The sequence below is a fragment of the Lonchura striata genome, chromosome 24, assembly GCF_046129695.1.
Source record: "Lonchura striata isolate bLonStr1 chromosome 24, bLonStr1.mat, whole genome shotgun sequence".
Lineage (NCBI taxonomy): Eukaryota > Metazoa > Chordata > Aves > Passeriformes > Estrildidae > Lonchura > Lonchura striata.
The window spans coordinates 6,900,865-6,927,588 of record NC_134626.1 but is presented as its reverse complement, the minus strand read 5'-3'; the positions used below and the strand labels follow the sequence as shown (position 1 = coordinate 6,927,588).

The 26,724-nt window shown below is 55.0% G+C and overlaps 1 protein-coding gene across 1 annotated transcript in view; it reads right to left on the bottom strand.

Annotated features, from left to right (window-relative positions):
• Positions 1–1,761: 1,761 nt before the first annotated feature.
• The window catches only part of ARHGEF10L (Rho guanine nucleotide exchange factor 10 like), a 56,512-nt gene continuing 31,549 nt past the window's right edge, over positions 1,762–26,724 (bottom strand). Inside the window, exons 17-27 of the mRNA XM_077788197.1 lie at positions 24,878–24,993; positions 24,644–24,771; positions 23,109–23,209; positions 19,865–19,986; positions 18,453–18,539; positions 16,740–16,960; positions 14,655–14,809; positions 8,529–8,671; positions 6,632–6,806; positions 4,151–4,273; positions 1,762–2,730 (exon numbers count right to left, since the gene is read on the bottom strand). Coding sequence (XP_077644323.1) covers positions 2,240–2,730; positions 4,151–4,273; positions 6,632–6,806; positions 8,529–8,671; positions 14,655–14,809; positions 16,740–16,960; positions 18,453–18,539; positions 19,865–19,986; positions 23,109–23,209; positions 24,644–24,771; positions 24,878–24,993 — 1,862 coding nt within the window. The 3' untranslated portion in view covers positions 1,762–2,239. The remainder of the gene's footprint in view (positions 2,731–4,150; positions 4,274–6,631; positions 6,807–8,528; positions 8,672–14,654; positions 14,810–16,739; positions 16,961–18,452; positions 18,540–19,864; positions 19,987–23,108; positions 23,210–24,643; positions 24,772–24,877; positions 24,994–26,724) is intronic.

Here is a 26,724-nt window from a genome sequence, read left to right as displayed (position 1 = left end):
AATATTCCCAGATGTCTCCTCTCAAACTGGCTTTGCTTCCTGTGAACCCCCACGGGAAATCCTGGGAAGGTTTTCCAAAGGGGATGAGCTCCCACAAGTCATGGACACTCTGGTTTCCAACCTGTCCATGCATGAAAAGTATGGATTTACCCCTCCTTCCATGGAATACTCAGAAGCTCTGCCCACCTTGGGGGTGAAATATTCCTGCACTTCTCCCCTGGAATTGGCTCTGCTCCCTATCTACCCATACTGGAAATCCTGGGAAGTTCTTCCAAACGGGATGAGCCGTCACAAGTCCCACTTCCAGCCCTTCATCCCGCGGAATTCCCGGGAGCCGCTGCCGCCTGCGGAGCTCGTCAATCAGCCCCCAGTGCAGCCAACGTCGGTGATTTTTATCCGGGGCCGCTGCGGTGTTGGTGCGCAGGAACCAGACCACGAAATCCCTGGATCCGGAGCATTCCCAGCTCTCCGGCGCCCGGAGCAGCTGGGCCGTGCCGGGGTGAGGCGTCAAACGCCGCCGAGTGTCCCTCCATGCCACCGGATGTCCCCAAGGCGGGCGACGCAGCCGGAGTCGGACACGGCACCCCCGGGGACCTGCCCTGGAATCAACCCCCTGACCCCAATTCCCAGCCTGGAATGGGAAATGTGGGAATAGCACCGCTGGCCCCCGGCAATCCGGCTCAGAGAGAGCGGGAGCAGCAAATCCGCTTTTCTTTGGGATCGTGTCGGCCCCTGGAGCTGGATCGGCCCCGCGGGGGCGGCGGATGCTCCGTGGATTCCACGGATGGAGTGAGAGCTGGGATGGGGAGAGGGGAATATCCCTGAGAGGGTTGGGATGAGGATGGAATATCCCTGAGAGGTTTGGGATGAGGATGGAATATCCCTGAAAGGATTGGGATGAGGATGGAATATCCCTGAGAGGTCTGGGATGAGGAGGGAATATCGGTTGGGATGAGGATGGAATATCCCTGAGAGGTCTGGGATGAGGAGGGAATATCAGTTGGGATGAAGACGGAATATCCCTGAGAGGGTTGGGATGAGGAGGGAATATTGGTTGGGATGAAGATGGAATATCCTTGAAAGGGTTGGGATGAGGATGGAATATCCCTGAGAGAGTTGGGATGAGGAGGGAATATTGGTTGGGATGAGGATGGAATATCCCTGAAAGGATTGGGATGAGGAGGGAATATCGGTTGGGATGAGGAGGGAATATCGGTTGGGATGAAGACGGAATATCCTTGAAAGGGTTGGGATGAGGAGGGAATATCCCTGAGAGGGTTGGGATGAGGATGGAGGGAATATCCATCAGCAGCTCCCATTCCAGGGCTCAGGAATATCCATCCCATCACAGGGATGCTCGCCATGGAATTCCCATTACAGGTGGGAATGGATCCAGCCCTGGGATGAGTTCCCCGCTCCCTGGGCTGGGATTTTTCCAGTGTCAATGGACAGGGCGGAAGTAGAGGAACGAGGGGTGGATTTTACCTCCATCCCACCCCATTCCCAGTGGGAAAAGAGGAAATTCTGGGGGTTTTTACCTGATTTTTAGGATGTGCAGCCCCGGGCGGGGGCGGGTGCATCAGAATCCCAGAATTCTGGGATGGGCTGGAATCACCTTGAAGCTCATCCTATTCCATTGGAAACCTGCAATCCCCAGCTGCTCCAAGCCCCTTCCCAGAGCATTCCCGGGGAAGCAGAACCCTTGGAATGCTGCCCCCAAATCCCAGAGAAGCCCCAAAGCCACAAACCAAGGAAACCACGGCCATTCCTATGGGATTTATTTCCACACTCCCCCTGTTTTCCTTTCCTTGGGAAGCCGAGCAGGCTCGGCTCCCAAATCCAGGGGATTTCAGTACCTCGAATTCCAGACCCTCAAATTCCCAGTCGGGAACAGGAGTGGATATTGCAGCCGGAGCCGCTTTTTCGGGAGCTGCTCCCGCTCTTCCCGGCATTCCCAATATATACAGATTCCTTCTTTTTACAGGTAATAATTTACAGCCTATTTATAATCCAGGGATTTCTATCTCTAGGGATTACCCACGCACACACACACACACGCACACGCAGGGAAACCGGGAAAACCCCGCCGCTCCCAACTCCAGATCCGCCAGATCTGGGGGAGATTCCCACGTTTTTCCCAGTTTTTTTTTCCTCGCAGCGGCTCAAGCGCCCAGGGCGGCGCCGCTCCCGGGAATTCGGGGCATTCCTGAGGTAGGAAATTCGGGAATTCCGGGCAGGCTCACAGCGCCAGCGGGAGCTGCCAGATGAGCAGGGAGCTGTCGGCGGCTCCGGAGCGGCGCGCGGATTCCGCCCGGAAATCCCGGTAGCCGCGGCCTCCGGAGACGATGGCCACGGAGGAGATTTCCTTGCGGGAAGAATCCCGGGAGCAGGGCCGGCTTCGCACCCACACGTCGGGATCGTCGGCCAGCTCGTAGATGGATCCGTCCTCCTCGGCGTGTCCCGGCGTTCCCGGCGATCCCGGCGCCGCTTCCCGCACGGAGAGCAGCTGGCCGGGCAGGTGGGCCGTGGAGCGCAGCCGGTATTGTAACAAAATCCCTTTTTTCCGCATTTCCCGCGGCTGGAGCCCCTCCGGATCCGGGGATTTCTCCTCCTCGGGCTCGTCGGGCTCGTCCTGCTCGGTGCGGAGGGCGTCGGGGGCCAAAGGGCTCAGAGCCAGCGCCAGGAACTGCACGGGGCCGGCGTGGCCGTTCAGGGACACCATCCCCTTCCCTGGAAAACAGCGGGACCGGGATGGGAATGGGCCGGGAACGGGAACGGCGGGATGGGAACGGGAACAGCGGGATGGGAACGGAAACAGCGGGATGGGAACGGGAACAGCGGGATGGGAACGGGAACAGTGGGATGGGAACGGGAACAGCGGGATGGGAACGGGAACAGCGGGATGGGAATGAGCCTGGGAATGGGAATGGAAACAGTGGGATGGGAACAGAAACAGCGGGATGGGAATGGAAACAGCGGGATGGGAACAGAAACAGCAGGATCGGGATGGGAATGGGCCGGGAACGGGAACAGCGGGATGGGAACGGGAACAGCGGGATGGGAACGGGAACAGCGGGATGGGAATGAGCCTGGGAATGGGAATGGAAACAGCGGGATGGGAACAGAAACAGCGGGATGGGAACAGAAACAGCAGGATCGGGATGGGAATGGGCCGGGAACGGGAACGGGAACAGTGGGATGGGAATGGAAACAGCGGGATGGGAACGGGAACAGCGGGATGGGAACAGAAACAGTGGGATGGGAATGGGAACAGCGGGATGGGAACAGAAACAGTGGGATCGGGATGGGAATGGGCCGGGAACGGGAACGGCGGGATGGGAACAGAAACAGCGGGATCGGGATGGGAATGAGCCTGGGAATGGGAACAGAAACAGCGGGATGGGAACAGAAACAGCGGGATGGGAATGGAAACAGCGGGATCGGGATGGGAATGAGCCTGGGAATGGGCTGGGAATGGAAAGAGCAGGATTGGGATGGGAATGAGCCTGGGAATGGGCCAGAAATGGGCTGGGAATGGAAACAGTGGGATTGGGATGGGAATGAGCCTGAGAATGGGCCAGAAATGGGCTGGGAATGGAAACAGTGGGATTGGGATGGGAATGAGCCTGGGAATGGGCCAGAAATGGGCTGGGAACAGAAACAGTGGGATGGGAACAGAAACAGTGGGATGGGAACAGAAACAGTGGGATTGGGATGAGAATGAACCTGGGAATGGGCTGGGAATGGAAACAGCAGGATCAGGGTGGGAATAAAACTGGGAATGAGAATGGAAGTAGCAGGATAGGAAAACGGAAACAGCCTAGGAATGGGCTGGGAAAACACAAACAGCAAGATTGGGATGGGAATGGGCTGGGAATGGGCTGGGAACAGAAACAGTGGGATCAGGATGGGAATGAGCCCAGGAATGAGCTGGGAATGGGAACAGTGGAATTGGGACGGGAATCAGCTGGAAATAAGATGGGAATGGTTGGGAATGGGTTGTGGATGGGAACAAGCCAGGAATGGGCTGGGAATGGTGCTGATTTTTGGGAACAGTGTTGGGTTTTTTTGGGGAAAAACGCTGTTTTGCGGGAACGTCGCTGTTTTCCCGGGAAGGTCGCCATTTTCCCGGGAAGGCTGCGGGGCTCACCGGTGATTTTCGGGATGCCCTCCAGGCGCGGCACGGGCAGCAGGACGATGATTCCCAGATCCGTCCCCACCCAGAGCGAGCCCTGGCACAGCAGGAGGCTGGTGACGCGCACCTGCTTCTGCCCTGCAGCGGGAAAAACCGGGAAAACCGGGATCAGGGAGAAGCCCACGGCCCAAATCCCAGCCGGCCGCGGGCTTTCCGTAGGGATCGGCCTCGGGAAGATCCCGGCAGATCCGCACCCAGAGGGGAAGCACTGGGAACAGAAAGGAAATAAAAAAGGGAAAAGAAGAAGTGGGAGAAAAGCAAGATTCCAGCAGGAAATGAGGATTTTATGGGAAGGAATTAACCGGAGTTGGGAAAGCGAGAAATCCAGGGAAAGATTAACTCAGGGAAAGAGAAAAATCCAGGGAAATCGATCGAGCCACGGTGCTGCGGCTCATGAAGGAGCTGCCACATTCCAGAGGGTTTGGGAGCAGGATGGATTTAATCCCAACGCTCCTACCTGGGAATGCAGGATGGGAGGGATATCGGGATACTGGGTTAGGGACATGCCCGGAAAAAGAGGGAAAAGGGAAAAAAACAGGGAATGACACGAGACTGGTGCTCAGAACTAATGAAGGGATGATGGAGCTGTGGAGCGGGAATGAGGCTGGGATAACCCAGAGAGGGAGCGGGAATGAGGCTGGATAACCTGGAGTGGGAATGGGAATGGGAATGGGAATGGGAATGGGAATGGGAATGGGAATGGATAACCTGAAGTGGGAATGGGAAGGGGAATGGGAATGGGAATGGGAATGGGAATGGATAACCTGGAGTGGGAATGGGAATGGGAATGGGAATGAGGCTGGATAATCTGGAGTGGGAATGGGAATGGGAATGGGAATGGGAATGGGAATGGGAATGGAAATGAGAATGGGAATGGGAATGAGGCTGGATAACCTGGAGTGGGAATGGGAATGGGAATGTGGCTGGGATAACCCAGAGTGGGACAAGGATGGGATCACGGGATAAATCTGGGATCCAGAGATGGGATCATGGGACACAATTCCCGCCCCATTCCTCGGGAAAGCCGCGGATCCCGGTGGGATCCCCTGGGCTGCCCCATTCCCTCATTCCCCCCGCGTCCTTTAATTAACCCCCCATCAGCTGTTAATTGGGATCCCGCTGGGCAGCAGCAAGGTCCCATGCCCCAGGTCTGTATGGACTCCTTAATTAACTCCCACCCCTCGTTAGTGCTAATTGGGCTCTCACTAGGCAGCAGCAAGGTCCCATTCCCTAATCCCCCTGAATCCATTCATTAATCGCTCTCATTAGTTATTAATTAGGATCTCACCAGGCAGGGTGGTCCCATTCCCTGATTCCCTGGATCATTAATTAATGACCCAAATTAAGGCTGTTAACTGCTCACCAGGCAGCAGCAGGGTAATCCCATTCCCTGATTCCTCATGGATCCAGTAATTAATAACCCTAATTAATGGTTAATTCTCACTGGGAAGCAGCAGGGTAATCCCATTCCCTGATTCCTCACAGATCCATTAATTAATGACCCTAATTAAGGGCTAACTGCTCACCAGGCAGCAGCAGGGTGGTCCCATTCCCTGATTCCTCACGGATCCATTAATTAATGACCCTAACTAAGGCTGTTAATTGCTCACCGGGAAGCAGCAGGGTGGTCCCATTCCCTGATTCCTCATGGATCCACTAATGAATGACCCTAATTAGCGGCTAATTGCTCACCGGGCAGCAGAAGGGTGGTCCCATTCCCTGATTCCTCACGGATCCACTAATGAATGACCCTAATTAGCGGCTAATTGCTCACCGGGCAGCAGCAAGGTGGTTCCATTCCCTGATTCCTCACGGATCCACTAATGAATGACCCTAATTAGCAGCTAATTGCTCACCGGGCAGCAGCAGGGTAACCCCATTCCCTGAATCCTCACAGATCCACTAATGAATGACCCTAATTAGCGGCTAATTGCTCACCGGGCAGCAGCAGGGTGGTCCCATTCCCTGATTCCTCACGGATCCACTAATGAATGACCCTAATTAGCGGCTAATTGCTCACCGGGCAGCAGCAAGGTGGTTCCATTCCCTGATTCCTCACGGATCCACTAATGAATGACCCTAATTAGCAGCTAATTGCTCACCGGGCAGCAGCAGGGTAACCCCATTCCCTGAATCCTCACAGATCCACTAATGAATGACCCTAATTAAGGCTGTTAATTGCTCACCGGGCAGCAGCAGGGTGGTCCCATTCCCTGATTCCTCACGGATCCACTAATGAATGACCCTAATTAGCGGCTAACTGCTCACCAGGCAGCAGCAGGGTGGTCCCATTCCCTGATTCCTCATGGATCCATTAATTAATGACCCTAACTAAGGCTGTTAATTGCTCACCGGGAAGCAGCAGGGTGGTCCCATTCCCTGATTCCTCATGGATCCATTAATTAATGACCCTAATTAAGGCTGTTAATTGCTCACCGGGCAGCAGCAGGGTGGTCCTGGTGGCCACGTTGATCTCCTGGAGGTGCTCCTGGGTCTCGGTGTGGAACAGGCGGATGGAGGAACCCTCGGCGAAGGCCATCCACACCCCGCTGCCCGCCCGCACCATCAGCGTCACGGCCGCCGCGGGCTCGGGGTGCGCCTCGAAACGGTGCTGGGGGACCCCAACATTCCCGGGATTACCCACATTCCCGGAATTCCCAACATTCCCGGAATTCCCGGGAACATCCACACCCCGCTGCCCTCCCGCACCATCAGCGTCACGGCCGCCGCGGGCTCGGGGTGCGCCTCGAAACGGTGCTGGGGGACCCCGACATTCCCGGGATTACCCACATTCCCGGAATTCCCGACATTCCCAACATTCCCGGGAACATCCACACCCCGCTGCCCGCCCACACCATCAGCGTCACGGCCGCCGCGGGCTCGGGGTGCGCCTCGAAACAGTGCTGGGGGACCCCGACATTCCCAGGATTACCCACATTCCCGGGATTACCCACATTCCCGGGATTACCCACATTCCCGGGATTCCCGGAATTCCCGGGAACAGGCCGATGGAGGCCATCCACACCCTGCTGCCCGCCCGCACCATCAGGGTGACAGCTGCTCCGGAACAGTGCCGGGGGATTCCCAACGTTCCAGGGATTACCCACATTCCCGGAATTCCCAGAATTCCTGGTCCTAGAGTGCCAAGCTCCACCAGGCCTTCAGCTCCCAGCCCTCCCTGGTGGAATCCAGCCCCATTCCAAGCCCCTCCAGGGCATTTTCCTATTGCTCTTCCCATTCCCCATTCCCCTTTCCTGGTCCTGTTCCCATTCTCCTTCCCATTCCGGTGCTTGTTCCCAATCCCGCTCCTATTCCCAGTCCTGTATCCTTCCCAATTCTCAATTCCAATACCCAATTCTCAATTCCAATACCCTTCTCCAATTCCCATTCTCCTTCCCATTCCCACTCCTGTACCTGTTCTGATCCCGTTCCCATTCCCACTCCTGTACCTGTTCTGATCCCGTTCCCATTCCCACTCCTGTACCTGTTCCTGATCCCATTCCGTTCTTCTTCCTCTTCCATTTCCAGTTCCCATTCCTGTTCCCATTCCCATTCTCATTCCCACTTCCATCCCCATTCCCAATCCCCGTTCCCGATCCCGCTGTTCCTGCTCCCACCCCTATCCCCATTACTGATCCCATTCCTGTTCCCATTCCTATCCCTATTCCTGATCCCGATCCCCATTCTCAATCCCGCTGTTCCTGCTCCCACCCCTATCCCCATTCCCGATCCCCGTTCCCGATCCCGCTGTTCCTGCTCCCACCCCTATCCCCATTCCCGATCCCCATTCCTGATCCCGATCCCTGTTCCCGCTGCCACCCCTATCCCCATTCCCGCTCCCCGTTCCCGATCCCCGTTCCCGCTGCCACTGCTGTCCCCGTTCCCGCTGTCCCCGTTCCCGCTCCCCGTTCCCGCTGTCCCCGTTCCCGCTGTCCCCGTTCCCGCTCCCCGTTCCCGCTGTCCCCGTTCCTGATCCCCGTTCCCAATCCCCATTCCCAATCCCCATTCCTGATCCCTGTTCCCACTGCCACCCCTATCCCCGTTCCCGATCCCCATTCCCGCTGCCCGTTCCCGCTGCCCGTTCCCGATCCCCATTCCCGCTCCCCGTTCCCGCTGTCCCTGTTCCCGCTGTCCCCGTTCCCGATCCCCGTTCCCGATCCCCGTTCCCGCTCCCCGTTCCCGCTGTCCCCATTCCCGCTGTCCCCGTTCCCGCTGCCCGTTCCCGATCCCCGTTCCCGCTCCCCGTTCCCGATCCCCCTTCCCGCTGTCCCCGTTCCCGCTCCCCATTCCCGCTGCCCGTTCCCGCTGCCCGTTCCCGCTGCCCGTTCCGTACCTGGCTCTGCAGCTCGGCTGTTCCCAGGACGCAGACGAGGTTCTGGGAGCTGGCCCAGAGCGACTCCTCCAGCGCCAGCAGCGCCCGCACGGGGCCCGGCCCCGCCCGCAGCACCCGCACCGAGCCCGCGTCCCACAGACCCTCTGGAATGGGATCACGGGATTGGGAATGGGATCGGGAACGGGCCCCGGCCCCGCCCGGAGCACCCGCACCGAGCCCGCGTCCCACAGACCCTCTGGAACAGGATCACCGGGAATGGGATCGGGAATGGGATCGGGAACGGGCCCCGGCCCCGCCCGCAGCACCCGCACCGAGCCCGCGTCCCACAGACCCTCTGGAATGGGATCACCGGGAATGGGATTGGGAATGGGATCACGGGAATGGGGTCAGGGAAGGGCCCGGCCCTGCCCGGAGCACCCGCACCGAGCCCGCGTCCCACAGACCCTCTGCAACGGGATCGGGAACGGGATTGGGAATGGGATCACCAGGAATGGGGTCAGGGAAGGGCCCGGCCCCACCTGGAGCACCCGCACCGAGCCCGCGTCCCACAGACCCTCTGGAATGGGATCACGGGAATGGGATCACCGGGAATGGGGTCAGGAATGGGGTCAGGGAAGGGCCCCGACCCCATCCGCACCCAGCCCGTGTCCCACAGACCCTCTGAATTGGATCACGGGAACGGGGTCAGGAATGGGATAACAGGGAACGAGAAAACATGGAACAGGATAATGGCACAGAGTAACAGGGAATGGGATAACAAGAGGGAATAACAGGGAAAACAGGGAATTCTGAGCCCACATGGAATGGGATACCAGGGAAAACAGGGAATGCTGAGCCCACATGGAATGGGATACCAGGGAAAACAGGGAATGCTGAGCACACACGGAATGGGATACCAGGGAAAACAGGGAATGCTGAGCCCACATGGAATGGGATACCAGGGAAAACAGGGAATGCTGAGCACACACGGAATGGGATACCAGGGAAAACAGGGAATTCTGAGCACACACGGAATGGGATACCAGGGAAAACAGGGAATGCTGAGCACACACGGAATGGGATACCAGGGAAAACAGGGAACTCAGCAGAGCTGGGAAGATCCAGGTGCAGCTGCGCCCCACAGGGTCATTCCCACTTCCCAACATTCCCAAAATTCTCTTTTCCCACTGCACTGGAGCAGGGAAGGAGCGGCCATCTCCACCCTGAGGGCTCCTTGGAAAAGCCCAAATTCCCTTTTATTTAATGGATTTGCTCCACTCCAGGCCAATCCCAAGGATCCGGGAGCAGCTCCGATCCATCAGCACTTTCCTTCTTTTTATTCCCAATCCATGTTTTTGTACCCAAACCCTCGGATCCCAGGACTTTGGAGCCTTTGGATGCTCCAAGCCCTGCTCCCAGCAAACCCCAATTTCCAGGGAAAAGGAGCGATTCCAGGGAAGCTCATTCCTCCCAAGAAATCGGGATGAGGTTAAGAACTCCCCCCCGTGGCTGCTGTTCAATCAATTCAAATTAATTAAATCCCTTTAATTGGCTCCCAGCGCTTCCATCATTTGGGAAAGGGGACGGGCACAATCCCAAAAATCCACATTCAGGGGGATTCGGGATTGAGCCAGGTGCTGCTTTTCCTGGAGAAAACCCGGAATCGTGCCCGAAAATCCCACAGGATTCCCGGCTCTTCCCAACCCCCTAGGGATGAAAACGGGGAATTTCCCAAGCCAGGAATTCCTGCAGAACGGGGAATGGCACCTCAGCAGGATGGGACCTCAGCCTGAGCCAAATCCCGGGAAAACGACCCCAAAATCCCGGGAATAAAGGGAATTTTCCGCCTGGGGGGGTTGGAGGGGACCAATGCCATTTCCAGCCCCAACACTGGGAATTTTGGGAAGGCAAAAATTCCCATTCCTCGTGATCCCACCCTGGATCTTGCAGCAGCCCCTCTCCACGACCATTTCCCCAAGGTTTTCCCCCAAAATGAGTTTGTTGGGATCCACCACGGGAAAATGGGATTTCCCTGCTCTGGGGAAAGGGGAAAAATTGGGAAAACAAAGGAAAAATGGGGATTTATCCTAAATGGGATTTATCCACAGGGAACATCCTAAATGGGAATTTATCCCAATCCCAAGGGGATATCCTAAATACAGATCCTAAATATGGATTCATCCCAATGGAAGAGCCTAAATTTGGATCCTAAATATGAATTTATCCAGATGGGATATCCTAAAAGGGGATTTATCCCAATGGGATATCCTAAACAGGACTTATCCCAGTGGGATATTCTAAATGGGGATTTATCCCAGTCCCAACAGGATATCCTAAATATGGATTCATCCTGATGGGATATCCTAAATGGGGATTGATCCCAATCCCAATGGATTATCCTAAATGGGGATTTATCCTAAAGGGGGATTGATCCCAGTCCCAATGGGATATCCTAAATGGGGATTGATCCCAGTCCCAATGGGATATCCTAAATGGGGATTGATCCCAATCCCAATGGATTATCCTAAATGGGGATTTATCCTAAATGGGGATTGATCCCAATCCCAATGGATTATCCTAAATGGGGATTTATCCTAAATGGGGATTGATGCCAGTCCCAATGGGATATCCTAAATGGGGATTTATCCTAAACGGAATCCATTCCAATCCCAATGGGATATCCTAAATGGGGATTGATCCCAGTCCCAATGGGATATCCTAAATGGGGATTGATCCCAGTCCCAATGGGATATCCTAAATGGGGATTTATCCTAAATGGGGATTGATCCCAGTCCCAATGGGATATCCTAAATGGGGATTGATCCCAGTCCCAATGGGATATCCTAAATGGGGATTGATCCCAGTCCCAATGGGATATCCTAAATGGGGATTTATCCTAAATGGGGATTGATCCCAGTCCCAATGGGATATCCTAAATGGGGATTTATCCTAAATGGGGATTGATCCCAGTCCCAATGGGATATCCTAAATGGGGATTTATCCTAAAGGGGGATTGATCCCAATCCCAATGGGATATCCTAAATGGGGATTTATCCTAAACAGAATCCATTCCAATCCCGACGGAATATCCTAAAGGGGGATTTATCCTAAAGGGGGATTGATCCCAGTCCCAATGGATTATCCTAAATGGGGATTTATCCTAAACGGAATCCATTCCAATCCCAATGGGATATCCTAAAGGGGGATTGATCCCAGTCCCAATGGGATATCCTAAATGGGGATTTATCCTAAATGGGGATTGATCCCAATCCCAATGGATTATCCTAAATGGGGATTTATCCTAAATGGGGATTGATGCCAGTCCCAATGGGATATCCTAAATGGGGATTTATCCTAAACGGAATCCATTCCAATCCCAATGGGATATCCTAAAGGGGGATTTATCCTAAATGGGGATTGATCCCAATCCCAATGGATTATCCTAAATGGGGATTTATCCTAAATGGGGATTGATCCCAATCCCAATGGGATATCCTAAATGGGGATTTATCCTAAACGGAATCCATTCCAATCCAAATGGGATATCCTAAAGAGGCGTTTATCCTCCATGGAGCTTTATCCTAAATGGGAACTGATCCCAGTCCTGATGGGATATCCCAAAGGGGAATTTATCCTAAACAGGGATCCATCCCAATCCCAATGGGATATCCTAAAGGCGGATCCTACACAGAGATTTATCCTAAAGGAGGATTGATCCCAGTCCTGATGGGATATCCTAAATTGGGATTTATCCTAAAGGGGGATTGATCCCAATCCTGACAGGATTTACCCTAAAGGGGGATTGATCCCAATCCCGATGGAATATCCTAAAGGAGGATTGATCCCAGTCCCAATGGGATATCCTAAAAGGGGATTTATCCTAAACAGGGATCCATCCCAACCCCGATGGAATATCCTAAAGTTGGGGTGATCCCAGTCCCAGCAGGATATCCTAAATGGGAATTGATCCCGAAGGGGGATTGATTGATCCCAGTCCTAAAGGGATATCCTAAGGGGGATTGATCCTAAATGGGAACTGATTCCAAAGGGGGATTGATCTCACTCCCAGTGGGATATCCTAAGGGGGATTGATCCTAAATGGGAATCAATCCCAAAGGGGGATTGATTGATCCCAGTCCTAAAGGGATATCCTAAGGGGGATTGATCCTAAATGGGAATCGATCCCAAAGGGGGATCGATCACAGTCCCAGTGGGATATCCTAAGGGGGATTGATCCTTAATGGGCATCGATCCCAAAGGGGGATGGATCTCATTCCCAGCGGGATACCCTGAGGGGGATTGATCCTAAATGGGAACTGATCCCAAAAGGAGATTGATAGATCCCAGTCCCAGTGGGATATCCTAAGGGGGATTGATCCTAAATGGGAATTGATCCCAAAGGGGGATGGATCCCAGTCCCAGCGGGATATCCTAAACAGGAATTGTTCCCAAAGGGAGATGGATCCCAGTCCCAGCAGGATATCCTAAACAGGAATTCTTCCCAAAGGGGGATGGATCCCAGTGCCAGCGGGATACCCTGAGGAGGATTGCTCCTAAATGGGAATCGATCCCAAAGGGGGATCAATTGATCCCAGTCCCAGCAGGATATCCTAAACAGGAATTGTTCCCAAAGGGGATGGATGGATCCCAGTCCCAGCAGGATATCCTAAACAGGAATTGTTCCCAAAGGGGATGGATGGATCCCAGTCCCAGCGGGATATCCTAAACAGGAATTGTTCCCAAAGGGGGATGGATCCCAGTGCCAGCAGGATATCCTAAACAGGAATTGTTCCCAAAGGGGCTGGATGGATCCCAGTGCCAGCGGGATATCCTAAACAGGAATTGTTCCCAAAGGGGCTGGATGGATCCCAGTGCCAGTGGGATATCCTAAGGGGGATTGATCCCAGTGCCAGCAGGATATCCTAAACAGGAATTGTTCCCAAAGGGGGATGGATCCCAGTGCCAGCGGGATACCCTGAGGGGGATTGATCCTAAACAGGAACCGATTCCAAAGGGGATGGATTGATCCCAGTCCCAGCGGGATATCCTAAACAGGAATTGTTCCCAAAGGGGATGGATGGATCCCAGTGCCAGCGGGATATCCTAAACAGGAATTGTTCCCAAAGGGGATGGATCCCAGTCCCAGCAGGATATCCTAAACAGGAATTGTTCCCAAAGGGGCTGGATGGATCCCAGTCCCAGCAGGATATCCTAAACAGGAATTGTTCCCAAAGGGGGATGGATCCCAGTCCCAGCAGGATATCCTAAACAGGAATTGTTCCCAAAGGGGCTGGATGGATCCCAGTGCCAGCGGGATATCCTAAGGGGGATGGATCCCAGTGCCAGCGGGATATCCTAAACAGGAATTGTTCCCAAGGGGGATGGATGGATCCCAGTCCCAGCGGGATATCCTAAACAGGAATTGTTCCCAAAGGGGCTGGATGGATCCCAGTCCCAGCAGGATATCCTAAACAGGAATTGTTCCCAAAGGGGGATGGATCCCAGTCCCAGCAGGATATCCTAAACAGGAATTGTTCCCAAAGGGGATAGATTGATCCCAGTCCCAGCGGGATATCCTAAACAGGAATTGTTCCCAAAGGGGCTGGATGGATCCCAGTGCCAGCGGGATATCCTAAACAGGAATTGTTCCCAAAGGGGATGGATGGATCCCAGTCCCAGCGGGATATCCTAAACAGGAATTGTTCCCAAAGGGGCTGGATGGATCCCAGTGCCAGCGGGATATCCTAAACAGGAATTGTTCCCAAAGGGGCTGGATGGATCCCAGTGCCAGCGGGATATCCTAAACAGGAATTGTTCCCAAAGGGGATGGATGGATCCCAGTGCCAGCGGGATATCCTAAACAGGAATTGTTCCCAAAGGGGATGGATGGATCCCAGTGCCAGTGGGATATCCTAAGGGGGATTGATCCCAGTGCCAGCAGGATATCCTAAACAGGAATTGTTCCCAAAGGGGGATGGATCCCAGTGCCAGCAGGATATCCTAAACAGGAATTGTTCCCAAAGGGGCTGGATGGATCCCAGTGCCAGCGGGATATCCTAAACAGGAATTGTTCCCAAAGGGGCTGGATGGATCCCAGTGCCAGCGGGATACCCCGCGGGGCGAATCCCGTTCCGGGGTTGTGCTCACCGGGGGTGCGGGGGAAGGCGGCCACGCTGCCGTCCTGCAGCCCGGCCAGCAGGAACGCGCGGCTGCTCCGCAGGCTCAGCACGGGCGCCGCGCCCGGCACGCGGCAGCGCTGCAGCACCGGCGTCCCCGCCGCCACCGCCCCGAACACCAGCACGCTGCGGGACCCGCACGGCGCCGTCAGCACCGCATCGCCGGATCGGGATCCGCGGGATCGGGAGAGGGATCGGCCCCGGAGCGTGGGGAGAGAACGGGATCGGGATCATCGGGACCAGCCCCGGAGCGTGGGGAGAGAACGGGATCGGGATCATCGGGATCGGCCCCGGAGCGTGGGGAGAGAACGGGATTGGGATCATCGGGATCAGCCCCGGAGCGTGGGGAGAGAACGGGATCGGGATCATTTGGATCAGTCCCGGAGCGTGGGGAGAGAACCCGGGATCAGCATTGGAATTGGCTCCGGAGCGTGGGGAGAGAACGGGATTGGGATCATCGGGATCGGCCCCAGAGCATGGGGAGAGAACGGGATTGGGATCATTGGAATCAGCCCCGGAGCGTGGGGAGAGAACGGGATCAGGATCATTGGAATCGGCCCCGGAACGTGGGGAGAGAATGGGATTGGGATCATTGGAATTGGCCCCGGAACGTGGGGAGAGAACGGGATTGGGATCATCGGGATCGGCCCCGGAGCATGGGGAGAGAACGGGATTGGGATCATCGGGATCGGCCCCGGAGCGTGGGGAGAGAACGGGATTGGGATCATTGGAATCGGCCCCGGAACGTGGGGAGAGAACGGGATTGGGATCATCGGAATCGGCCCCGGAACGTGGGGAGAGAACAGGATTGGGATCATCGGGATCAGCCCCGGAGCGTGGGGAGAGAACGGGATTGGGATCATTGGAATCGGCCCCGGAGCGTGGGGAGAGAGTGGGGTTGGGATCATTGGAATTGGCCCTGGAGTGTGGGGAGAGAACGGGATCGGGATCATCAGGATCAGCCCCAGAGCATGGGGAGAGAACGGGATCGGGATCATCAGGATCAGCCCCAGAGCGTGGGGAGAGAGCGGGGTTGGGATATGGATTGGGATCGGCCCCGGAGCGTGGGGAGAGAACCCGGATCAGCATCGGAATCGGCCTCAGAGCATAGGGAGAGAACGGGATCGGGATCATCGGGATCGGCCCCGGAGCGTGGGGAGAGAACGGGATCGGGATCATCGGGATCAGCCCCGGAGCGTGGGGAGAGAACGGGATCGGGATCATCGGGATCAGCCCCGGAGCACAGGGAGAGAACGGGATCGGGATCATCGGGATCAGCCCCGGAGCATGGGGAGAGAGCAGAGCTGGGATACGGATTGGGATCGGCCCCGGAGTGTGGGGAGAGAACGGGATCGGGATCATTGGGATCAGCCCTGCACTGCAGGATTTGGAATTGGGGCTGGGATTTGGGATCAGAGCTGGGACTTGGGATGGGATTCAGATGGGAGCTGGGATTTGGGATCGGGGCTGGGATTCGGGATCCAGGCTGGCACTCGGGATCCAGGCTGGCATTCAGGATCGGGGCTGGGATCCGGGATTGGGGCTGGGATCCGGGATCGGGGCTGGGATTCGGGATCGGGGCTGGGATTCAGGATCCAGGCTGGCTCTCGGGATCGCGGCTGGGATCCGGGATCGGGGCTGGGATCTGGGATCGGGGCTGGCTCTCGGGATCGGGGCTGGGATCCGGGATCGGGGCTGGGATCCGGGATCGGGGCTGGGATCCGGGATCGGGGCTGGGATTTGGGATCGGGGCTGGGATCTGGGATCGGGGCTGGCTCTCGGGATCGGGGCTGGGATCTGGGATCGGGGCTGGGATCCGGGATCGGGGCTGGGATCCGGGATCAGGGCTGGCTCTCGGGATCGGGGCTGGCTCTCGGGATCGGGGCTGGGATCTGGGATCGGGGCTGGGATCCGGGATCGGGGCTGGGATCCGGGATCAGGGCTGGCTCTCGGGATCGGGGCTGGCTCTCGGGATCGGGGCTGGGATCTGGGATCGGGGCTGGGATTCGGGATCGGGGCTGGCACTCGGGATCGGGGCTGGGATCCGGGATCTCACCTCCCGTCCTGCAGCCCCAGGCACACCGCGGGCTGGGGGGCGCTGGGGGTCGGCTCCGGGCCCGTTCCCGGCCCCGCGGGATCCTCGGCCTGTGGCTCCGGGATGAATTCCATGCACAGCACCGGGGCCGGCACCGGGAAGGATTTGACGGTTCGGGGCACGGAGCGGTTCAGGGAGAAGATCTCCACCTGCCCCCCCGCCCCCTCCTGCCCCCCTCCCACCTGCAGGAAAACGGGAAAACTGGGAATGAGTGTCCCGGGATTCCAGCAGAGCCATCCCAAATCCCAAATCATCCCAAACCCCAAATCATCCCAAACCCGAAATCATCCCAAATCCCAAATCATCCCAAATCCCAAATCATCCCAAACCCCAAATCATCCCAAACCCCAGAGATCTCCACCTGCCCCCCACCCCATCCTGCCCCCCTCCCACCTGTAGGGCAGGAAAACCAGGAATGACCATCCCTGGATTCCGGCCAGAGCCTCCCCAAATCCCAAATAACCCCAAATCCCAAATAACTCCAAACCCCAATTCCCAACCCCAAATCCCAAACAGCCCCAAACCCCAAACAACCCCAAACCACAAATAACCCCAAACCCCAGATAACCCCAAACCATCCCAAATCCCAAACAACCCCAAACCCCAAATCCCAAACCCCAGATAACCCCAAATCCCAATCCCCAAACTCCAAACCCCAAACAACCCCAAAATCCAAATAACCCCAAACTCCAAATCTAAAATAACCCCAAATCCCAATCCCCAAACTCCAAACCCCAAACAACCCCAAAATCCAAATAACCCCAAACTCCAAATCTAAAATAACCCCAAATCCCAAACCCCAAACTCTAAACCCATATAACCCCAAATCCCAAATAACCCCAAACCCCAGATAATCCCAAATCCCAAACCCCAAATGCCAAATCCCAAACCCCAGATGACCCCAAACACCAAATCCCAAAGCCCAAATCCAAAACCCCATATAACCCCAAACCCCAGATAACCCCAGAACCCACATCCCAAACTCCAAATAACCCCTGAACTCAAAGCCCAAATCCCAAACCCCAAATCCCAAATCCCATATAACCCCAAACCCCAAACTCAAATAACCCTGAATCCCACACCCCAGATAACCCCAAACCCCAGATAATCCCAAACCTAATACCCCAAATCCCAGACCCCAGATAACCCCAAACTCCAAACCCCAGATAACCCCAAACCCCAAACCCAAAACCCCAAACCCCAGATAACCCCAAATCCCAGATTAGCCCAAACCCCAAATAACCCCAGACTGCAAACCCCAGATAACCCCAGACTCCAAATCCCAAACCCCAAACCCCAAACCCCAATCCCAAACTCCAAACCCCAAACCCCAAATCCCAAACCCCAAAACCCCAGATAACCCCAGAACTCAAACCCCAAACCCCAGATAACCCCAAACCCCAGATAACCCCAGATAACCCCAAACCCCAGATAACCCCAATCCCCAAACCCCAATCCCAAACCCCAAACCTGAAATCCCAACCCCAAACGCCAATCCCAATCCCAAAACCCAACCCCCAAACCCCAACCCCAAACCCCAAACCCCAATCCCCAATCCCAACCCCCAAACCCCCGATAACCCCAATCCCAAATCCCAAATCCCAATCCCAAACCCCTGATAATCCCAACCCCTGATAATCCCAATCCCAATCCCAATCCCGGGTCCGTGCTCACCCAGAGGAAGCCCTGGGGCAGGGAGGTGCTGACGGCAGCGCAGCCCAGCAGCGAGGAGCGCACGGGGTTGTGCACGGCGGCGCCGAGCTGGGAGCCCAGACCCGGGACTGGCACCGGATCCGGCTGCCATTCCCAACCTTCCCTTGGAATGCCCCAATCCCGCCTTTCCCAGCCCCTCCACTGTGGCATTTGTGCATATTTTTGTCCCAAAACATGCACGGGATGAGTGGGAATCCCAAAATTCGGGATCCCGCTGCCATTCCCAACCTGCCCTCGGAATGATCCAATCCCGCCTTTCCCAGCCCCTCCACTGTGGGATTTGTGCTTTTGCACCCCAAAAAATCATGGATATGAAGAAAAAGGAGATGGAGAACCCAAATTGTCCCAAACATGCACGGGATGACTGGGAATCCCAAAACTTGGGATCCGGCTGCCATTCCCAACCTTCCCCCTCGGAACGCCCCAATCCCGCCTTTCCCAGCCCCTCCGCCATGGGATTTCTGCTTATTTTTGTCCCAAAACATGCACGGGATGAGTGGGAATCCCAAAATTCGGGATCCCGCTGCCAATCCCAACCTGCCCTCTTGGAACGCCCCAATCCCGCCTTTCCCAGCCCCTCCACTGTGGCATTTCTGCTTTTCCACCCCAAAATCATGGATATGAAGAAAAGGAAGATGGAGAACCCAAATCATCCCAAACAGGCACGGGATGAGTGGGAATCCCAAAATTCGGGATCCGGCTGCCATTCCCAACCTTCCCTCTCGGAATGATCCAATCCCGCCTTTCCCAGCCCCTCCACTGTGGCATTTGTGCTTTTCCACCCCAAAATCCCGGATATCAAGGAAAAGGAGATGGAGAACCCAAATCAACCCTGCTTTTCCCAGCTGGATTTGGGGTTTTCCATCCCCTCAGGAATGGGATTTGTGCCTTTCTCATCCGGATTTGGGGTTTTCCATCCCCTCAGGAATGGGATTTGTGCCTTTCCCGGCCGGATTTGGGACTTTCCATCCCCTCCAGGGTGGGATTTGTGCCTTTCCCAGCTGGATTTGGGATTTTCCATCCCTTCAGGAACGGGATTTGTGCCTTTCCCGGACGGATTTGGGGTTTTCCATCCCCTCAGGAATGGGATTTGTGCCTTTCCCAGCTGGATCTGGGATTTTCCATCCTCTCAGGAATGGGATTTGTGCCTTTCTCATCCGGATTTGGGGGTTTCCATCCCCTCTGGAATGGGATTTGTGCCCTTCCCGGCCGGATTTGGGGTTTTCCATCCCCTCTGGAATGGGATTTGTGCCCTTCCCAGCCGGATTTGGGGTTTTCCATCCCCTCAGGAATGGGATCTCTGCCCTTTCCCGGCCGGATCTGGTGTTCCCATCCCGTCCGGGCCGGCACTCCGGGGTTTTCCCGGCTCTCACCTGCAGATCCAAGGCTTTGGAGGAGAAGGCTGGAATGTGGCAGCACAGGACGGGGCAGCAGAAGGGAGCTCGGCTCTTGGTGTCCTCGTCGGGGCAGAGCCAGCCCGGCTGGTTCTCCTCCCCTGCGGAAAACCGGGATCAGCCCCACCCCAATCCCCGTTTTCCATGGATTTGGGACGTGCCTCGTCCCCTTCTCAGAATTATTGCAGCGTGGAGAGGGGAAAAATCCCAAAAAACCCCAAATTTACGGGAAAAAAAAATCCCGTTTTAAGGCGTTCCCTCGTATCAGGCTGGGATGGGGAGTGGGTTTTGGCTCGTGGATATGGGATTATCCCAGATTTCCAAAAAAATAGGGAAAAGCAACCAGGATTATCTCACGTCTTTTAAAAAATGGGGGAAAAATGGGATTATAGCACATTTAAGGAAAAAAGTGAAAAGCAAACAGGACTACCCCAGATTTCAAAAAAATAGGGAAGAGCAAACTGGATTATCCCAGATTTCATAAAAAATGGGGAAAAGAAAATGGGATTATCCCAGATTTTTTTAAAAATGGGTGAAAAAAAGGGATTATCCCAGATTTCATAAAAAATGGGGAAAAGCAAACAGGACTATCCCAGATTTCAAAAAAATAAGGAAGAGCAAACTGGATTATTCCAGATTTCATAAAAAATGGGGAAAAGAAAATGGGATTATCCCAGATTAAAAAAAATAAGGAAGAGGAAACAGGATTATCCCAGATTTCATAAAAAATGGGGAAAAGGAAATGGGATTATCCCAGATTTTTTAAAAAATGTGGAAAATAAAATGGGATTATCCCAGATTTTTTTAAAATGGGAAAAACCAAACGGGATTATCCTAGATTTCATAAAAAATGGGGGAAAAAAAATGGGATTATCCCAGATTTTTTAAAAAATGGGTGGAAAAAATGGGATTATCCCAGATTTTAAAAAATGGGGAAAACCAAACCTGAAGTGTTAAAAACTGGGGAATCCCCGAAGATTCCAGCCTAGTGCTCCACAGGAATTCCAGATTTTTTTCCCAACATTCCCCAAACTTCCCAAACCTTCTCCAAAAACCTTCCAACCTTTTCAAGAACCTCCCCAAAACTTTCTGAAGAACCTCCCCGAAACCTTCTCCACAAGCTTCCACCAAAGCCTCCCAAACCTTCTCCAGAACCTCCCCAAAACCTTCTCCAGAACTTCCTGAAACCCTGAGAACCTCCCCAGCATTCCCCAAACTTTCCCAAACCTTCTCCAAAAACCTTCCAAACCTTCTCAAGAACCTCCCCAAAACCTTCTCCAGAACCTCCCGACCTTCTCCGAAAATTCCCAAACCTTCTCCACAAGCTTCCCCAAAGCCTCCTGACCTTCTCCAAGAATTCCCAAACCTTCTCCACAAGCTTCCCCAAAGCCTCCCAGAGCTCCTGCAGGACCTCCCCAAGCCCCAAGAACCTCTCCAACATTCCCCAAACTTTCCCAAACCGTCTCCAAAAACCTTCCAAACCTTCTCCAGAACCTCCCCAAAACCTTCACCGAAAATTCCAAAAACCTCCAGAACCTCCCCAAACCCCAAGAACCTCCCCAACATTCCCCAAACTTTCCCAAACCGTCTCCAAAAACCTTCCAAACCTTCTCAAGAACCTCCCCAAACCTTCTCCAAAAACCTTCCAAACCTTCTCAAGAACCTCCCCAAAACCTTCTCCAAAAACCATCCAAACCTTCTCAAGAACCTTCCCAAAACCTTCTCCAGAACCTCCCCAAAACCTTCTCCGAGAATTCCCAAACCTTCTCCACAAGCTTCCCCAAAGCCTCCCAGAGCTCCTGCAGGACCTCCCCAAGCCCCAAGAACCTCTCCAACATTCCCCAAAGTTTCCCAAACCTTCTCCAAAAACCTTCCAAACCTTCTCCAGGACCTCCCATAAACCTTCACCGAAAATTCCCAAACCTTCTCCAGAACCTCCCCAAAACCTTCTCCAAAAACCATCCAAACCTTCTCAAGAACCTCCCCAAAACCTTCTCCAGAACCTCCAGACCTTCTCCGAGAATTCCCGAACCTTCTCCATAAGCTTCCGCAAAACCTCCCAGAGCTTCTCCAGAACCTCCCCAAACCCCAAGAACCTCCCCAACATTCCCCAAACTTTCCCAAACTTCTCCAAAAACCTTCCAAACCTTTTCCAGAACCTCCCCAAACCCCAAGAACCTCCTCAGCATTCCCCAAAATTTCCCAAACCCTTTCCAGAACCTCCCCAAAACCTTCTCCAGAACCTCTTGACTGTCTCCAAAAATTCCCAAACCTTCTCCACAAGCTTCCCCAAAGCCTCCCGACCTTCTCCGAGAATTCCCAAACCTTCTCAAGAACCTCCCCAAAACCTTCTCCAGAACTTCCTGAAACCCCGAGAACCTTCCCAACATTCCCCAAACCTTCTCCAAAAACCTTCCAAACCTTCTCAGGAACCTCCCCAAAACCTTCTCCAGAACTTCCTGAAACCCCAAGAACCTCCCCAACATTCCCCAAACTTTCCCAAACCGTCTCCAAAAACCTTCCAAACCTTCTCCAGAACCTCCCCAAAACCTTCACCGAAAATTCCAAAAACCTCCAGAACCTCCCCAAACCCCAAGAACCTCCCCAACATTCCCCAAACTTTCCCAAACCATCTCCAAAAACCTTCCAAACCTTCTCCAGAACCTCCCCAAAACCTTCTCCAAAAACCATCCAAACCTTCTCAAGAACCTTCCCAAAACCTTCTCCAGAACCTCCCGACCTTCTCCGAAAATTCCCAAACCTTCTCCACAAGCTTCCCCAAAGCCTCCTGACCTTCTCCAAGAATTCCCAAACCTTCTCCACAAGCTTCCCCAAAGCCTCCCAGAGCTCCTGCAGGACCTCCCCAAGCCCCAAGAACCTCCCCAACATTCCCCAAACTTTCCCAAACCGTCTCCAAAAGCCTCCCAAACCTTCTCCAGAACCTCCCCAAAACCTTCTCCAAAAACCATCCAAACCTTCTCAAGAACCTCCCCAAAACCTTCTCCAGAACCTCCAGACCTTCTCCGAAAATTCCCGAACCTTCTCCACAAGGTTCCCCAAAGCCTCCCAAACCCTTTCCAGAACCTCCCCAAAACCTTCTCCAGAACCTCTTGACTGTCTCCGAGAACTCCCGAACCTTCTCCACAAGGTTCCCCAAAGCCCCCCAGACTCCTGGAGGACCTCCACCCCGCTCGTCCCGCCGGTCCCGGAGCAGGGCACTCACGCAGGCCCATCTTGGCCAGGTGCAGCCGGTTCACCCAGCAGATCTTGCTCAGGGGGCTGGGCGTGATGAACACCACCATGACGCTGATGGGGCGGCCGGACCTGCGGGACACGGCGGCCTTCAGCCTCGCCGCCATCCTCCTCCTCATCCCCATCCTCATCCTCACCTTCAGCCTCGCCGCCATCCTCCTCCTCATCTCCATCCTCATCCTCACCTTCAGCCTCACCACCATCCTCCTCCTCCCCATCCTCCTCCTCATCCTCCTCCTCACCTTCAGCCTCGCCACCACCATCCTCTTCCTCCCCATCTTCCTCCTCATCGTCGTTATCGTCATCCCCATCCTCCTCCTCATCTTCAGCCTTACTCCCATTGTCATTGTTATCATCCTCCTCCCCATCTTTGTCCTCCTCATCTTCATCCTCACCCCATCATCCTCCTCCTCCCCATCCCCATCCCAATCCTCCTCCTCACCTTCAGCCTCGCCTCCATCCTCCTCCTCCCCATCCTCCTCATCATCGTTATCGTCACCCCCATCATCCTCCTCATCTTCATCCTCATCCCCATTATCCTCCTCCTCATCCTCATCCCCATCTTCATCCTCCTCATCATCATGATCTTCATCCTCACCCTCCTCCTCATCTTCATCCTCATCCCCATCATCCTCCTCATCTTCAGCCTTACTCCTGTTATCATTGTTATCATCCACCTCTTCATCTTCATCCTCACCCCATCATCCTCCTCCTCCCCATCCTCATCCCCATCCTCCTCCTCATCTTCAGCCTTACTCCCATTGTCATTGTTATCATCCTCATCCCCATCTTCGTCCTCCTCATCATCATTATCCTCACCCCATCATCCTCCTCCTCATCGTTAACTCCCATCATTCTCCTCCTCCTCATCTTCATCCTCACCCCCATCATCCTCCTCCTCATCTTTGTCCTCATCCCCATCCTCGTTATCATCCTCAACCCATCTTTGTCCTCCTCCTCATCGTTAACTCCCATCATTCTCCTCCTCCTCATCTTCATCATCCTCATCTTCATCCTCCACACAATCATCCTCCTCCTCATCTTCATCCTCAACACAATCATCCTCCTCATCCCCATTGTTCTCCTCCTCCTCTTCCTCATCCTCTTCTTCCTCATGATCTTCATCCTGCTCTTCATCCTGCTCCTCCTCTTCTTCCTCATCCTTCCCCTCATCCTCCACATCTTCCCCCTCCCCCTCTCCCTCATCCTCCTCTTCCTCTTCCCCAACTTCTTCCTCCTTCTCCTCCTCCCCCTCCCCTTCCTCATCCCCATCCTCCTCATCTTCATCCTCATCCCCATCATCCTCCTCATGCCCCACTGTTCTCCTCCTCCTCTTCCTCATCCTCTTCTACCTCATGATCTTCATCCTGCTCCTCCTCTTCTCCCTCATCTTCCACATCTTCCCCCTCTCCCTCACCCTTCTCTTCCTCTTCCTCCTCGCCATCTTCTTCCTCCTCCCCTTCCTCCTCCTCCTCCTCCTCCTCCTCCCCGCGGCTCCCGGCTCACTTGTCGGGTTTCCCGGGCAGCAGCAGCCGCAGGCGGCACTTGTTGGCCGAGTGGATCTCCTCCTCCTTGACCTTCATCATCCTCTGCAGGGCCAGGCACCAGTCCTGGGCCACCGTCATGTTCAGGTTCTGGAGAAGGTCGGGAGCCTCCCTCAGAGCCGGGACCAGCCCGGATCCCGGATCCCAGATCCCGGATCCCGGATCCCGATCCCCGATCCGCCGGCGCGGGCGGTACCTGGTAGGTGCCGTGCAGGGTGCTGACGAGCAGCGTGATCTGCTCCACCACCGCCAGGTCCTTCTGCAGGTCCTGCAGCTCCTGGAAGAGCCGCGGGGGGCCCAGGTAGACCTTATCTTCGGGGGGAAAAAGCGGGATTTCGGGATTTCGGGCACACGGGGCCCCGAGCCAGCGCCGGCGGGGGCAGGGACGGGCTCCGTGGGTGCTGAGCCCCAGAGCGGAGGAATCCCCGAAATCGCAGCCCACCAGGGTCACCCCAGCAGGAAGGAGGCCCTGACCACCTCCCAGAACGGTGAAATCCCCTAAATCCCCTAAAATTCCCTAAATCCCCTAAAAAAACTCAAATCAACACCCCAAATCCCAGCCCAGGGAGGTTCTCCCACCAGGAATGAGGTCCCAAGTGCTGCGTCCATGACTCCATCGCCCATCAGAGCAACGAAATGCCCTAAAACCCCCCAAATCCCCTAAAACCCCCCAAATCCCCTAAAACCCCCCAAATCCCCTAAAATTCCCCAAATCCCCTAAAACCCCCAAAATCCTCTAAAACCCCCCCAAATCCCAGCCCAGGGAGGTTTTCCCACCCAGAATGAGGCCCCAAATGCTGCATCCATGACTTCATTACCCCTCGGAAAGATGAAATCCCCTAAAACCCCCCAAAATCCCCTGAAATTCCCCAAATCCTCTAAAATTCCCTAAATCTCCTAAAAAAACTCAAAATCCCCTAAAACCCCCCCAAATCCCTTAAATTCCCAAAATCCCCTAAAACTCCCCAAATCTGCTAAAACCACCCAAATCCCCTAAAACCCTCCAAATCCCCCAAAACTTCCCAAGTCCCCCAAATCCCCTATAACTCCCAAAATCCACTAAAACACCCCAAATCAATCAAAAAAACCCAAATCCCCTAAAACTCCCCAAATCCTCCAAAATTCCCCAAATCCCCCAAAACTCCCCAAACCCCCCGAATCCCCTACAACACCCCAAATACCTCCAAATCCCCTAAACCCCCCCAAACCCCAAACCCCCAAACCCCCCAGGCCCGAGCTCACTGTGCGTGGCCGGGCCAGCGGGTGCGTGCTGGTGTTGGAAATCCCCAAATCCCCTAAACACCCCAAAATCCCTTAAAAAAACCCCAAATCCCCCAAATCCCCTACAACCCCCCAAATCCCCTAAACACCCCAAACCCCCCAAACCCCCCAAACCCCCCAAACCCCCCAAACCCCCTCGCCCCGGTGCTCACTGTGCGTGGCCGGGCCGGTGGGTGCGTGCCAGCGTTGGAAATCCCCAAATCCCCTAAACCCCCCAAATCCCTTAAAAAAACCCCAAATCCCCCAAATCCCCTACAACCCCCCAAATCCCCTAAACCCTCCAAATCCCCTAAACCCTCCAAATCCCCTAAACCCCCCAAACCCCCCAGACCCCCTCGCCCCCAGCCCTGGGCTCACTGTGCGTGGCCAGGCCGGCGGGCGCATGCCGGTGTTGGAAATTCCCCAAACCCCCCAAACCCCCTAAATCCCCCAAACCCCCCAAACCCCCTAAATCCCCCCAGACCCCCCAAATCCCCCAAACTCCCCAAACTCCCCAAACTCCCCAAATCCCCCAAACCCCCCAAACCCCCCAAACTCCCCAAATCCCCCAAACCCCCCAAACCCCCCAAACCCCCCAAACCCCCCCAAACCCCCCAAACCCCCCAAATCCCCCAAAACCCCCAAACCCCCCAAACCCCCCAAACCCCCCAGACCCCCCAAACCCCCTCGCCCCCAGCCCCGGGCTCACTGTGCGTGGCCAGGCCGGCGGGCGCGTGCCGGCGTTGGAAATCCCCAAATCCCCCAAACCCCCCAAACCCCCTA